The sequence below is a fragment of the Petaurus breviceps genome, unplaced genomic scaffold (genome assembly GCF_028583685.1).
Source record: "Petaurus breviceps papuanus isolate PSGF00001 unplaced genomic scaffold, PetGlider_PUasm1.0 186, whole genome shotgun sequence".
NCBI lineage: Eukaryota > Metazoa > Chordata > Mammalia > Diprotodontia > Petauridae > Petaurus > Petaurus breviceps.
The window spans coordinates 9,679,178-9,694,473 of record NW_027185798.1 but is presented as its reverse complement, the minus strand read 5'-3'; the positions used below and the strand labels follow the sequence as shown (position 1 = coordinate 9,694,473).

General features: G+C 51.1%; 1 protein-coding gene across 1 annotated transcript in view; it reads left to right on the top strand.

Annotated features, from left to right (window-relative positions):
* The window catches only part of CASTOR2 (cytosolic arginine sensor for mTORC1 subunit 2), a 112,586-nt gene extending 99,787 nt beyond the window's left edge, over positions 1 to 12,799 (top strand). Inside the window, exons 6-9 of the mRNA XM_069089532.1 lie at positions 981 to 1,091; positions 1,788 to 1,870; positions 2,924 to 3,018; positions 3,097 to 12,799. Of these exons, the coding sequence (XP_068945633.1) occupies positions 981 to 1,091; positions 1,788 to 1,870; positions 2,924 to 3,018; positions 3,097 to 3,162 (355 nt within the window). The 3' untranslated portion in view covers positions 3,163 to 12,799. The remainder of the gene's footprint in view (positions 1 to 980; positions 1,092 to 1,787; positions 1,871 to 2,923; positions 3,019 to 3,096) is intronic.
* Positions 12,800 to 15,296: the final 2,497 nt, after the last annotated feature.

Below are 15,296 nucleotides of genomic sequence, written 5' to 3'. Positions count from 1 at the left end.
ATTACAAAAATCATGATAATTAAATATATACATAATGTGTGTTATGTGTGTGTTATCTGTGTGTACGGCATTTTTTAAAAAAATTCACTGTGCAGTAAGCAGTCCACAGAACATTAAATGTGAGAAAAGAAAAGCCAGCTAAGTTATTTCTTGGAAGGTGCTTGTGCAGAGTGAATAGAGAGCTGACCTCAGATTCAGAAAGACCCAGAAGATCTGAGTTCAGGTGGTACCTCGGGCTCTGTACCACCCTGAGCAAGTCCTCTCATATCCCAGCACTCTGAACCACTCTCCAGGACTGTGAGGTGTGGAGAGAAGGTGCCCACCTACTCTAAGAGAAGGGGTTTCCTCATCAGGGGAGGTCCTATACCCATAAAATCACTTGTCTAGTCCCTAACCCTATCTCTGTACTAACTTGTCTCAGTTTCTGTCAGAATTCAATCAAAAAATTAAAAAGCAGGAAATGATTTTTAAAAATATGATATATAATAAATAATATAAAAATAAAACTAATAAAATAAATATAATTAACAAATAATAAAAATAACAAAGTTTAAAAGTAGGAGATGATAAAAATAATTAAATATAATGAATAAATATAAAAATAATTAAATGTAATAAAATAAATAAACAAAATAACAAAGTTGAAAAGCGGGAGGTAATTAAAATAATACAATAATAAATAATATACAATTAATAAAATAGCAAATGAGAAACAAAATTACAAAAAAATTGAAAAACAGGAGATGATAAAAGTAGCACAGCTAACTCATTTCATATTCCTGGGTGTTGTCCCCATTTGGAGATGGGAGATGACACCAGGTTCAGACTGCCATTTTCTTGCAGAATCGGGCTAGGAGCAGGGTTTCCTGATGTCTCGCTGAATCTTCTTTCCTCCCCCTTTGGAGGCTGGGGGTGGTGTGGGAGTCTAGGACTCAGTGGTCCAGCCACTCTTGATCAGCCTCTCTCCCCTGTGTCCCCAGAGTGAAGGAGTCCGTGGTAGGCAACGAGGACTGTGGCCACATCCGCTTTTTCTCCTTCTCCTTGATCGAAGGCTACATCTCCCTAGTAATGGACGTGCAGACTCAGCAGAGGTGAGGCCTGGGCCCACTACCCTGTCTTCATGTTAGATTGTACTAGCATTAGCATCCTGGGGCTGGGAAATACCAGAGGACACACACCTGAATGTCAGGGATTTGTCGAGACCCAAGAGGCCTGGGTGGGCTGGAATTTCATGCCTTTTTCATTCAGAGCGGCCTCACATCCTAGAACCTTGGAGGGAGCTGGGGTGGGGGGATGACTGCTGCAGAGCAGACGCCCTAGATGTCTCAGGCCCCTCCTGGGCAGCACCCACAATATCAGCTTAGCGCTCAGGGTCCCAGATTCTGAGCCGTCATCTCCAGCCCCCTTGGTTCACAGAGGAACCTGAGTCCAAGAAGCTGCGGGGGCCCTTGGGTCCTCTGACCGACTGTCCCTGGGTCTCCTTCCACTGTAACTCTCTAGGACTGAGGTGAGAGACCAGAACATTGTCCAGAAGTCCCCCGCCATCGTCCCCTTCCCCATCTGTCCGTTTGAATGTTGAGAGTGAAAGAATTCAGGAAGAAAGGCATATTTGAAAGTCGTGAGGCCGCTGGGAGGTACTAGCTGTAGAGTCATTGCCCACCCTCTTCTGGGCCAAAGCAGGCAGTCTGGGGGTCTCAGGGAAGAGGCCCTGGGAGAGGACGGATGTCCCAGCCACGTGGGCACTCATCCCGACTAACGGAGGCCTTTGGCTCATGTCCCTTTCCAAGGTTCCCAAATAATCTGTTGTTCACGAGCGCATCTGGAGAGCTCTGGAAGATGGTGCGGATTGGAGGACAGCCCCTCGGCTTTGGTAAGTAGCTCCGAGCACTGCGTAATTGTACCTCACCTGGCCTCGGGGTTCTCAGCTGTAAAATGGGTACAACAAGCAGAGAAGTTACTAACCTTGAAGAGATTGGGGAGATTCTAAAAGGCAGGAATGAAGAAGAAATGCTTCACGGGGCATAGGGACGGTTTGCTCTCTGTGTGACTTCTGGTAGAACACTTCAGATGTTAACAATAATAGCCCTCATACGGTGCTTTAAAGTTTGCAAGGCACTTCACAGACATGATCTTGTTAACCCTTTTTTACAAATGAGGATAGCAAAGCAGAGGTGAAGTGACTTGCTCAGGGTCATACAGCTAGTAAGTATCTGGGGCTGGATTTGCACTCAAGCCTTCCTGACTCCCTCTCTGACTCTCTCCACCACACCCAAGTAGCTAGTAGTTCCTGAAGTCCCTTCCAGCTCATGCCCAGCAGTCTTAAGACACTTCCTGGAACTCCCAGGGCCTCACCTTCGTCCTTTCTAGAAGGAGACTTGGTCCCTCCCCTCCCTGGTTGGGAGCTGTGGCCTGGGGAACAGCCCATGCACAAGGCAAGTAGCCGAGTCACCAGAGAACACCTAGGGAGAAGGCACTCCAGCAGCCAGGCGTGGGTGAGGTGGGGACATGGTGGAGTCTGGTAGAAGGAGAGAGGATTTGTGGCCTCATGCCTGCCCACAGAGGGGTGAATACCGGGGCACAGAGCTGAGGGACAAGGGCCTCTCCTGGCTTCAAGTCCTAGATCTAGAAGGGTGGCCATCCGGGCCAGCTCCTCATTTAACAGAAGATGAAACCAAGGCACCTGGACATTCTGTGACTCACTGATGGGCCCCACAGGCAGGAAGGCAGAGAGAGCCAGGGTCTGGCTCTGAGTCCTCAGACCCTGTGCACAAAGGATGTCTGGAGCGTGGACTCCCATCTAGAAGGCAGCAGAGCTGTCTAACTTGGTGGGAGGGAGGAGGGAGGAGGGTGGAGAAGTCAGCCCGGGCAGGTGAATAGGCCCCAGTCATGGAAGGCTCAGAAACAGTGGCTTTTGTGTCCCCAGACGAATGTGGGATCGTCGCTCAGATCTCAGAGCCCTTGGCGGCAGCTGACATCCCCGCCTACTACATCAGTACTTTTAAGTTCGACCATGCGTTGGTAAGTCTCTGGCCTGTGGGGTGGGTGGGGCAGCGTGGGGGACCCCAAGGTGCTTACTATTTCCCCTGCCCCCCACAGGTACCCGAAGAAAACATCAAGGGTGTCATCAATGCCTTGAAAGTCAGTCAAGCAGAGAAGCATTAGACACTCCCCCTCTTTCCCCTCCCCCCAGCTCTCCTCCCTATGCTTCCCTCCCCCCCACCTCCACCCCCTGCCCTCATCCCCCAACACTCTTCTTGCAGTATTTCTGAAATCAGAAAATGGTCCATAGAGACCCCCATGGACAGAGCCAGCAAGGAAGGGCTGTGAAGGAGCCCCTGTGGCCCCGGGGCTGTGAGTGCCGAGGGCCAGTGTTGGGCCTGAAGTAAAGTGTGTGTGTGTGGACATCAACAGCCCTCCTCACTCTTTTGGAAATCAAAGCCACCACGGACGGGCACAGACCCCCAACACTCCCACAGATGAAGCAAGAAAGGGGAGACGTGTTCACGCCCAGCTCATTCCTCCTCCTCGCCTCAGCAGACACAGGCGGAGAGAAGTCTCCACATCCCGAGAGGCCACCAGTTGGCAGTGGACGGTAGTCGGATGATGGGAGGGGACGTTCTTTTCTAAGCCTGGTGTGAGACTGTCTGGGACCCCTCTTGTTCTGGCCTGTTCTTCAAGCCCGGGGGTGTTCTCTTCTTTCAAGCTTCCTCAGTTTTCAGGGGAATCGGTGGGAGGTGACCAAGGCTGAGCCCCACGGCCTCAGATTTCCTCCTTATATCACACACACCCCACACCATTGGCGCACCCCGTCCCATCCCTCCCAGGACCCAGATGGTTCAGCTGGGCTGCTGAGGCTGAGGGAGAATGCCTCCTTTGTAGAAGGAGCCAGCACCTTGGGGAAAGGGGGAGGTAGTGGATTCCCCTGGGAGCCTGAAGTGGGGGTACCAGGCTTCCCAGGGCCAGAAGGGAGTATGATTTTGTCCTTACTAGCAACTTTGCCTAGATTCTTACCCCCAGAACCTCCCTCCTGAGCCCCAGAGAGTGCGGGAGTATGGATGGTAAAGAACGACCCTCCGCTGGGGTGATTTTAATTTTCCTCCCATGATCCCTTTGGCTCTTCTGCTGCTGCTGGGTCACCTAGGCTGGGGGTCTTCACTGAGACCCTCCAGGAAAATCGCTTCCTCCCCTTCCTTTCTTCTCCTCCAGAGTTGCAAAACCACACAGCCAAAGGTACTTAGAACTGTTGGCCCAACAGCATTGGTCCTTCCCGAGACATCTGTAGCCTCCCGCCACACAGGCCACGCCTTGAGGATGGCCCACACTCCCCCTCAACCTCAGTCACCCTCTGTTTGGCCACACAGGCTCCACAGGCTGCAGAGAGGGGGAGCTCACCACCCCCTCATCAGGTCCACAGTCTGCTCCCACAATTTCCACTAATTAGCCCTGTGGTCTGATCTGCCTCTTCCCCAGCGCCCCCTCCCATGCCTTCCCCAGAGACATGTAGCCTACACAACAGGAAAGACCGCCCCCCCCCCCAACCTCCCGTCTTCCAGTAAAAGTAGCTGTCACACTCTCCTAGGGGAGACGCCCTTGAGAGACTTCAACCTGTAAGACTGTAATATACCCAGAGAAAAACAGCACCTCGTGTGCTAGTGCCTGGCAGCACTCAGGCTTGGCCCCCCCAAAAAAGCCCCGAGTTTATCCATCGTTGGGGCAGGGGGGTCTCATACCCTCTGAGGCCTTAGGCTCCACTGGGCCAAAGGCGTGACCAGCAGCCAGCACTAGATCTGCATAAGATTCATGTCTCCCCTGCCCTTTGAAGTGTCTGGAGGCCTCCCTGAGGCCCATCCTATCCCTGCTACCCCCGCCCCTCATTCCCGAGCTGTATCCCCAGCTCTTTAGAGGAAGGTAAAAAGCTGGCGCCTCCCTGTACCCCCTCAGCCTCTCCCTTGGCACCTGGGCCACCTTCCCTCACCCCAGACCTTGTGGCATTCATCAGGCAATTACTTGAACTCAGAGGCCACTTTAATGAGCCTTAATAGAAAGAAAAAATAATAACCTTGTTTTAGTTTCTTATTTAAAGTGTTTTTTGCACTCAGGCTGTTTTAGTAAAGTTAATTTGGTGGCATGGGAGGGGAGAGAGGGAGTCTTTTTCAGGGAGGGCTGGGGCTGCAGAGGACTGCTCCCTACCCCCCATCTCTCCCACCCATCCTCCATCCCCCTCAAAGTCACACATCCAAGCCTCCTGAGCCATACAGAGTCCAGGATTGCCAAGCTCGGCTTGGGTGTGTGCTTCTGAGACTGGGGATGAGCAGGTGAGGGTGGGAGGGGAGACCAAAGAGAAGGAAAAACAGGCTGTGGAACATGGTGGGGGAGGAGGATTTCCACTGAATTGGGCCTGCAGAGCCCACTGTCCTCTGGGGTGTATGACCAGAGCGGCAGATCTGTCCTCATGGACACGGGATTTCTGCTCTGGTTTACATCCAGAAGATGAATGAAATAGCCTACCCAAACCACCAGAGGGGATCCTAAGGAGAGTCCCATGACCACCACTCTTTCTGACCTCCCCTGCTCCTTCCCTTATGCCCTTCTTGCCAAGGTCAGTAGAGTTGCACTGTTTTTCAGAAACACGATGAAACCCCTTTTTCCCTGATTCGTTTTTTTCCAGGGGGTTGAGGAGAGGGGCCGAGGACCCCATCATACTCACAGCCCATTCTCACCCTGAACCTGCTGGAGGGAGCCTGTCTGGCCTCCTGTTTGCAAGGGATGGAGGGACAATGGGAGCATGAAGCTATCCATCAGGGTCCGTTTCAATCTGTCTTCTCATGGAAACCTCCCTCTCCCCCCTTTTAAAAAATTACCGTCTTTGATTTTGCACAAAACCCTGAACTAACCAAAAGCTGTCAATTCCTTGCTGGTCCCTCGAGGGGGAGGTGTCAGGGAAGTGAGAGCAGGGAGGCCACAGCTGTCTGGTCCCGCAGATGCCTGGGTCAGCCCAAATCCTCACCCTTTCCCCCTTTTCCTTTGACTTTCCCCCGTGTTCCTCCCTACCGTGTGGCACAAGTCTGTGTGTCCATCTGTCCAAGCCCGCAGAATGCGTTGTGTTCACCCGGACATGACCCTGTTGGACACGCATATAAATACCTGTGTTTTATGTTGAAAGAGATATATATATATATATGCTGTAAATAGCGTATATATCTGAGCAATATATATATATATATATATATATATGTTAATATATACTGTGAGTGTGTGAGTGCATCCGCACCTGTGCACACAGCGCAGCTGGCGGGGCTCAGGAGTGCCCGTGGGATGCCGCCACCATGGCCTCTGTCTCCGGGGCTACACGCTGGCCATGTGCAGCACAGCTACATGCACACACACAGTCACCATATATTTTTAATTCAGATATATGGGCAATACAACTATTTAGATAAACCGTACGGATTTTTCAAACCTGATGTCAAACAACCAGCAGCCACAGTTCACTGGGGGTCAGAGTCGGGGCCAGGAGCCCCAGGACACAGAGCTTGAGCCTCTCTCTGACCTCTACTTTGTCTTGTAGCCACTGGGCTCACCAGCCTGTTCTGGGCCTCGAGCCTCCCTGGTGGGTCCTGGTGGAATCCAGACAGGGCTCCGGCCGCCGTAGCCTGGTCTGCTTGTTCTAGAAGGGGGGGGAAGGGGAGTGGGAGGGGCACACTTGAAGGCTTGCTTTGGCTTTTTGTGACAGCCACCCCACTCCCCTGTTGGGTTGGAGGGGCCCCCACGGGAGGGGCATCCTGCAGCCTGTTTTAGTGGTCACCCTTAAGGTGGGGGACAGGGTGGGCATTTCCTTCCCTCATCTCCCAAGAATTGCCCTTAGCACCTGACCTAAGGACAGGTTTTCCTCCATTTTCCTTTTTAATATTCTTATTGTTGTTAGACAAGGATACCCTTGATGGACTGAGTCAGTGGGGACAGTCAGAGCAGCCAAGGCCTAGCCTAGACATCTGCTCTCGGATTTGGGGCAGGCGCTGTCCAGGCCTGTGACTGCTGAACAGTGTTGGAGTCTTCATCCTGACCCCCTGGCAGTCCGAGGAGACGTTGGGGTCTTCCTTTTGCCTGCTTGAAAAGGGTGCTGTGGTTTGGGGTTGTTTTGGGGGGAGGGGGGTTGTGAGTGTGTATGAATCATGTAACTTCTAAGTAGTTTGACCTTTATTGTTCTTTCAGACAAGATGTGACTTAGAAGCCCTTGTCTGCTGCCTCGACTGGCCTTCTGGCCACATCCTTCCTCTCTGGGGGCTTCCCAGAGGCCAGATCCCGCCTGTTCTGAGAGGAAATGGGGAACGGGGGTATTTTCTGTTTTTTTGTTGTTGCTTGTTGTTGGAGGGCCTGATTCAGGCAGGGCATTTCCACTTCCACTGCTTCTCATTTATCAGCGCCATCATCTTCCTCCTCTTTATCCTCCTGTCTTGTGGCCAGACCCTCTAAAGGGCAGGGGTGCTGAGATCCCAAGCAGAATTCCAGCAGATTCAAAATTTGCTGAGGGAAAGGAGGGTTGGTAGAGGGTGGCCCAGACCACCCCAGGCATCCTGCGGTGGCTCCAGACTGGAAGGAGGGAGCACTCGTACTTGGGTCTCTCTTCCTTTTGCCACCTAAAGGATCAGAGATGATGCCGGCACAGCTTCCCTCAAAAGCTCCGGGTATCCGGAATGAGGGAGACAAGACCAGAGGTGGGGGATGGATTGGTGGTAGGAATTATCTCTTGTGACTGAGGGTCTGGAGTCTTGCCCTCTCTCTCTGCCCTCCTTCCCCAGCCCCCAAAGCATCTTGCCCTCTTAAAAATAAATGTCCCTTTTAGGGCTGCACACATTTCTACCTCCTCAGCTTCTCCCATCACTCATCTCCATGGCATCTGTGCTAGTCAGGGGTCCCCATTATCCTCCAGGAAGCTGAACTCTGGACTCCTAGGGGGTCTATCCCAGTTCTTCAGCTCGGATGGTGGAGGAGCTCCTGGACACCTGAGACGGGCCCTTGGAGAGAATGAGTAGGAGTGGGTAGGATCATCTCTGAGAACATGGTCACATTTACACTCCCTTCCCCTTGTGTCAGACAGGGTGAAGGAACAACCTTGAGACAGTTAATGACCAGAGAGAATCCTCCAGCCCTAGAAGGTAGAGGAAGTCTACAAGGCCCTAGGCCAGGATGGGAAATGCTTAGAGCAGGGAGACCAATGATCTGGATAAATTGTGCTGGGTTTCTTAATTTGAAGCATTCACAGCCAAGTGGATTGGTGGGTTTCCCAATGGAGCTGTTGCCTTGAGTCTCCAGACAAGAAGAAAAGGAAGAAGTTGAGGGAGCAGGGTCTTTCAAAGGGCTAGAGGACCTTGGAGAGATTTGCTAAAGGCTTAGGTAGGTTAATGCCTTTCCTCTGGGAGCTTCAGGCTTCCCCTGGGACTTGGCAGAAGAAAGAAATGTCACTGGTTGGATGTCAGAAGAAGAGGGTCGAGCTCCATCCTCCTGGCCTGGCACTGGAGGGTGGGGCACATCAAGCCAGGTTCCATAAAATCAGGTAGTGCTTACCTATTTGTTTGTCTTAAACATAGGAAGCTCTTGTGCCCCTAGTGGACCACTGACCGCCCTTTTACCTGGCTGTTTCTGGAGTAGAGTTGGTTAGAAGAGGGTGGTGTTAGGCTACTAGCCTTCCTATCAGAGAGAGAACAGTCCTTGCCCTGCTCAGCCACCAGAAAGCTTGTATTTGTGGGGTAAGAGGCCTGAAGAAGAAGAGGGACCAGTAGGGCTGACCCAGTCCAGATCTCCCAAGAGAGCTTTTTTTAATGCTATATCTGTTAGTTTACTGGGTTATTTTTTTACTCTCACTTCCTTCAATAAGCTGCTAAAAAACATGTCTATTTTAGTGCAGCCTTCTTGTAATTGCTAGATTAAGGCAATTCTCTCAACGCCATGCCGAAGGCCAAATCTCCTGGTCTCTGAAAGACCCCTGTGCATAGTGAGCCCCACCTTCCTCTTTTCCCCAGACTGAGCTGCTGGGACAGGTGGTGATCCCGTGACTCTCAGGCTCCCTGTTCTCATTGCTTCCCACCCACTTTCTTTGGAAGGGAGCAGGTACGAGGAAGCTTCTGGGTATGGCCTTCCAGATGGACTGAATGGAAACACTTCCCCATCACCTACCTACTGCGTACCCATTTTGTAGGTTTGTATATTTGGACCATGTTAGCCAAGCTTCTGCCCAGTAAAGGAAGAGAGAGCTTGCCTCTCACTGCCGCCGAGAGGGATTGCCAATTCCTGGGAACAGGGAGGTTGGCTTATCAGGCTGCCTTGTTGACCCTTTTTCGTGGCCTGTTTAAGAATATTAGTGCCTGGGAAAGGGCCATTTTTACCTTGAGGATGGATGCCATTAAAGAGTTTGACCCTAAAGTAGATAAATCAGAGGGTTGTCTTTCTGAGGGGCTAACAGCAACCCAAAGGTGATGTGATCGGCTGGGCAGCATGTGGTGCTTGCTGGGAGGGGATCTTTTCCCAACCCAAGTGGAATTTTAGCAAGAAATTAAGACCACAAGTGTTACCATTTTTCAGAAAGTGTTTCTTTGGGGTGCTGGACTGGGGGCAGAAGAAAAGAGGGCAAGGCTGGAAAAGGCCCAAGATGATGGCTGCCATCTTGCTCCATGCCAGGGTCTAGCTTGATAGCCATTTGAAATGTCCCCTCTCCTCCTCCCCTTCCTTCCAGACACTGGACAAAATGGCTTCTGTGATTGGGGTTGTTTTCCAAGGGAAAGAGTGATGTCTTGTGCTGTGGTCTGTGTGTGGATGTGAGCATTTGTTAATGTTGGGGCAGGCTGGGCCTGCCTCTTTCCCTGCTTGACCTCAGGTCCTTCTCATGCAGAAGCCAATTTCAAGTCTGGATTGTCCCCATCTCTCTAATGATCCTTAAGTTAATAACAACAAAAAGACAAATTGAATGTCTCCTTCCACCTTCCCAGGGAATCTGGGGCCATCGAGTTGGCCTTCAGCCCATTTCTTATTTATCTATATTTTTGGATGTGAGATTGCAGCATGTTTTATTGTTGTCCCCCTGCGTGATGTCGGTGCTGTGGGCCGCTGGGAAGGGGCTCTGTATTAGGCAGAGGCAGTAGGCCAGAAGTATATGTGTTTTGGGGATGTTGCTTTGGAATGCCTTTCTCTGACGTGGAGTATTGGAGGCCAGGAAGGCGTGGGGTAGTCTGAGCCCAAGAATGAGGGATCACCCTAGCCAAGTGTCTGTAGTCAGAGCATGATGTGTGATGGACAGGAAGTCACAGGGGAAAGTGGGGGGAGCACACAGTGAACACCCACTTAGTGCCCCAGCTGAACACCAGGCCAGGCCCTCTGTGCTTTTCTGCCTTCCAGGAGTCAGTTTCCCCAAGTGGTCCTACCTAATTTCCATGGCTTCTAGGATGTTTAGTATCAGGCCGGAAGCAGTGGAAGGGTTAAGAGCTCGTACTCAAGACAGCCTGAGTTTTCTACACTGAGCTTCTGGGAATATGGGTGACTTGGTGCACTTTCTGGAATGCCATGGTTCCATAGCACTGTAAAGGTCCAAGATCCTCTAGAAAGGCTCTGTGGGTCAGGTGCTTGATTCTCTTCTTGGCCTGGGGCATAGTGTGGATTGATGGCTCTGGCTGTCAGAAAATACCGTGGTTGACAGATGGTCTGAGAACTTATTGATCAGAGGGCAGGAAAACTGGTCTTTAAAAAGTAGCAGGAAGGGCAGAGGGGAGAAAGAGCCAAAACCTGCCCCCAGAATGGGAGGGATGTTGACCCGATGTTGGAGACGGTCCTCTTGTGAACATTGGCCTTCTGGGAGTGACCAAAATGATGGTTTCCTATCTGGATGGGTGTGTGCTCTAGTGTGTGTGTGTGTGAGTGTGTGAAGGTATCTGGATGGGTGTGTGTGTGTGTGAAGGTATCTGGGTGTGTGTGTGTGTGTGTGCGCATGCACGTGTGTGGATGGATGTGTGTGAAGGTATCTGGATGGGGGTGTGTGTGTGTGTGAGAAGGTATCTGGGTGTGTGTGTGTGTGTGCGCATGCACATGTGTGGATGGATGTGTGAAGGTATCTGGGTGTGTGTGTGCGTGCTCGTGTGTGGACGGATGTGTGTATAGGTATCTGGATGGGTGTGAAGGTACCCAGTCCATTCAGTATTAAGGGAGAGTCCTCCTGGCTAGATGGCTTGCTTGTAGGTGAAGTTTACAGAGTGAGTGGCCAGTGATGTCACAGATCCCTGTGTCCTGGGGCTCAGAGGGCCCCCCCACTTCGTGCACCCGCTGCCCCGGGAGGCTCGGCACACTGTGCGTGGGTGTGTGCACCCCTTCTACCTCTGTGAGGGATGCACTTAGTTTTTGTTTTGTTTTTTTCCAAATACGTACTGTAGCAGGGCCAGAAAGGACACGGGAGGGGGGCAGAAAGGAAGGGATCTCTGCATGTCCTTAGGCACATCAGCCTCGGCTGGTGGTGTTACCTCATCCCTCTTTCAGAAGCCCCCTTTTTAGAGCGTGGGGGCTGTCACTACTTTGAGCCTGTGGAGAATGGGGCACTCTCTGCCTCCTGCGCCAAGTATGGTACCTGCCCATCCCCTAAATCCATCCTGCTCCCCCCACCCACATGGAGAGCATGGACCTCTTCAAGACTTCCATCCCATCCTCCAGCCCCGAACGGGTTTAAAGACCTTAGCTTCTTCTGCTAGCTCAGGCCGATGAGGTATTTTCTTTTTCCAACCCATCCTCTTTCCTCCCCCCATATTGAGAGTGTAGAGGGGTAAGGAGAGGACATTCTGGAACTTCTGGTCTGGGGAAGAGGGAACAATCCATTCCCTTCTATTATATTGTCATCAGACATGGTTGACTGCGGGCTCAAGGGCCAGTTGTATAACCTGGTTGGCCTCCTTACCTCACCCTGGACCCCAGGAGAGTAGGTCTCCAGCCCCCTCCCCATGGCCACCATTACCCTCTCCATCTCTCCCTGCTCTGGAATGCTATAGAGCCATGATCTGGGTGCAACCCTAGCAGAACCTGGGACAGGGAGACAGGAGTGACCTGGAGCCTAGAGGCCATCACCAAACAAGACCGGGTGGAAATTAGGTATTTGGGGAAACCGTTCGGTGGAGGGGAATGATGGTATAAATTCTCTTATTTGGACAGCTCTGGGGCCCTCAGGAGGGCTGGGGGGATTCACAAGCAGCTGCTGCCACCAGAACCTTTCATGACCCTGAAGTGATGGAGAGGTTGGGGGTGAGGGGCAGGAGAGCACATGACTGTTGGGTGGTCGTGCTCTCTCGTCCGGCTGGTGTCCCGTCCATCCCCCCATTCCTGGTTCTTTTATGTGCTGTCCCTCCCTCTTTCTGAAGATGCCGGCCCAGAGCACTTGGCTAGGACCATCCCTGAGTCACCCAACAGCTACACCACCAGCATCGGCCACTCTGGAGCACCTTGGCCTTGTGGTTGGGATGGACGGGAAGATCGGTGGGGCGAGGGAGTGGGGGGAGTCATGAGGCTCCTTCGGGGCTCCCTCTCCTCCCTCCGGTGTCCTCCCATTTCTTTGGGGGTCTTGGGCAGAAGAAAAACAAAAACCCTGGAGATTCATGTACTGTACAACGGAGAAAGAGGAAAAAAAATACCTAATGTCCCCAAACAAATGACAGTATATTTTGTACTTTGTAAAGTGTTAATTAAAACAAACAAAAAAAAGTTAACCAAACACTGTCTGCTTTTGTACTGATCAAACCAATTAAAATAAAGCAAGGTGTGGCAGTGTCTTTCCCAAACGCCCCCTGTGCGCCTTTCCCCCCCCACCCCCCCCCCCCCAGATAAGTCAGTGCTCTGGGAGAGCCCAGGGAGCAAAGTGACAGGCCCAAGGTCACACCGCGAGTTAGCAGTAGTCAGGACCCATGTTACCACCTGCTCCAGTCGGCTTTCTGGGACTTGGAATCTGATGGGAAGAAGAAAAGGTCCCTGAATTGTCCCTGCCCTGGGCATCATCCTCCCATGCCCTTTGGGGTTCTAGAACTATGGAAGACTTCAGAAGTCACCCAGTACAACCCCCTTGCTTTTACAAATGGGAAAACGGGTTCAGAATGATTTGTCCAAGGTCATTCAAGCAGTAACTGGCAAAAGCTGGATTTGAACCCAGGCCCACTGTGCCCAGAGCACTTCTTACTAATTCTAAATAACCAGATCTGTCTTCAGCCTGTATCGCTTATGGGAGGAAGCTGTCAAGTTTACTTCCCATTATATGAATAGTGACAAAGTGAGCTCCCAGGGAGGAAAGGCTTGCCAACAGAGATGACACAGGGTCTGCATCTGAAAAGTTGCCTGGGGCGCTGAAGGATTAAGTGACTGGCCCAGGGTCACACAGCAGCCCCTCTGGTGATGCAGGCTAACGCCCAGCTTTAAGGCTGATGACAGCCCACTGTTTCATTTGTCATTTGGACCTCACAGCAAACCTGGAGAGTCAGCGACATTATCATTCAACTCCACAAACTAAGCTTGGCAGGAAGCACTCAGGCCTGTACCTATTTTCATAGAGAAGAAGAGGAGCTCAGAAAAGCTGTGCCCCGGTCACAGTGCCTCACAGGCGGCATTGAAGCCCAGCTTCTGCTATTCCAAACCTCCATCATGCTCCCTCCCTCAGGTTCCAGGGGCTTCCTTCATTCTCCTGTCAGCTCTGAATTCTCAAATCAACGAGCATTTGGTTCAGTGCACTGACTTTGGGGACACCCAATGGTAACAATAGTGGCCCTACCAGGTCCTGGGGACAGAAAGACCAAAAGGAAACATACCTTGCATTCTGCTGGGGAAGACAGTATGTGTGTAGGCAAATATATACTGAGTAAATGCCAGGTAAATATTGGGGGAAGAGGGGAGGAGATCAATGCTCATCAGGGTCCGAGAACTCTGAAATGCAAGATTAGTCTAGAGCGGTAATTGTGGGCCAGATGTCCCCAAGGCCAAGCTTTTCACAATGATACCAAGATGTTTTCATTTCTAATGTGGTAAAAAGTGATAGCTCTGACCCACCATGAAAGCTCTTGGGGAGGGGGTCCTGTGACCAAAAAGGCTGTGAAGTTCTGGTCTGGAGGAAGGAGGGGAAGTAGATACTAAAAGGACAAGTTGGGGCCAGATTTTTGAAGGCCAGGCTCTCAAGGGCAGTGGAGAGGCCTTTCTCAGGGGGGTGTGGAAGTATTTAAGGAAGACAAAGCTAAGGTCCCAGTATAGGATGGAGGGGGGAGGAGGCAAGGAGGCCAGCCACAAGGCCATAGAAATAAGGACAAGGTGAGAGCCTCCCAGTGGCCCACTGGGATTCCCAGAAATCTCATAGGGAATGAAATGAATACAAAGCACAGTACCTATTCATTCATACAAAACAAGGCCTTTTCACACTAAGTGTTGATGGGAAGATGAAAAAATCTCAGTGAAGGGTTTTACATGAATCTTTCCCCTTCCTGGATAGTCAAGCTGGAAAGGAGGTACCTGAGACCCAAATGACATGCAAGCATCTGGCCATGGCTGAAGCTTGGCCACTCATCTCAGGACATTCATTAGATGTTATCACTCCAGGGGCCCACGTCTTCCTATGCATCATCCCCCAGCTATGAGGCAGCTCTCGGAGCAATTTCAAAAGCTCGGTGATTTCTATGCCTTTTCATCCCTTCTCCTGCCAGCCCTGTATCAAGGAGGTTCTCTCTGGAGTGTGGCAGAACCAAGATTAAAATACAACTGGGGAATATTTAACAAAATAAAAATACAATAGGGCATAGATAATATTAATATGTGGTTTTCTAAGTCAATATTCAGCCCACAGGGTTCCTTACCTGAGTGGGCTTTACAGAGGAGGTAAAATTGTTAAGGTTAGGGACAGGAGGAGGAAGGGGGATTGGAACAGATTAAGAAGTGTAGGATACAACTATGTAGAGTGAGGAAGGCAGAACTGGGAGGGCGTATGGATGACTTTTGCCTCTGAATCCAGGGTCTTTTCCACAATACCAGGTTGCCCATAAAACACTCTGGGCTCCCTTTACCAACTCACAAGGCCAATGGCCACTTGGGCTCTGGCTATTAACTATTCCCAGGGTTCCAGGGGAAACCCTGTGGGCGACAGGCCTGCAAAACATTAGCTCATTAGACCCAATCAGTGTGCCTTCCTTTAACAGTAGAATCAGATCTTAACTAAAAGCATTTACTCAAATGTCACTACAGTAATTGTAAATCATTCACACACACAGGCCTCCCAAGAGCAGGGGTGCACTCCCACAAATAAC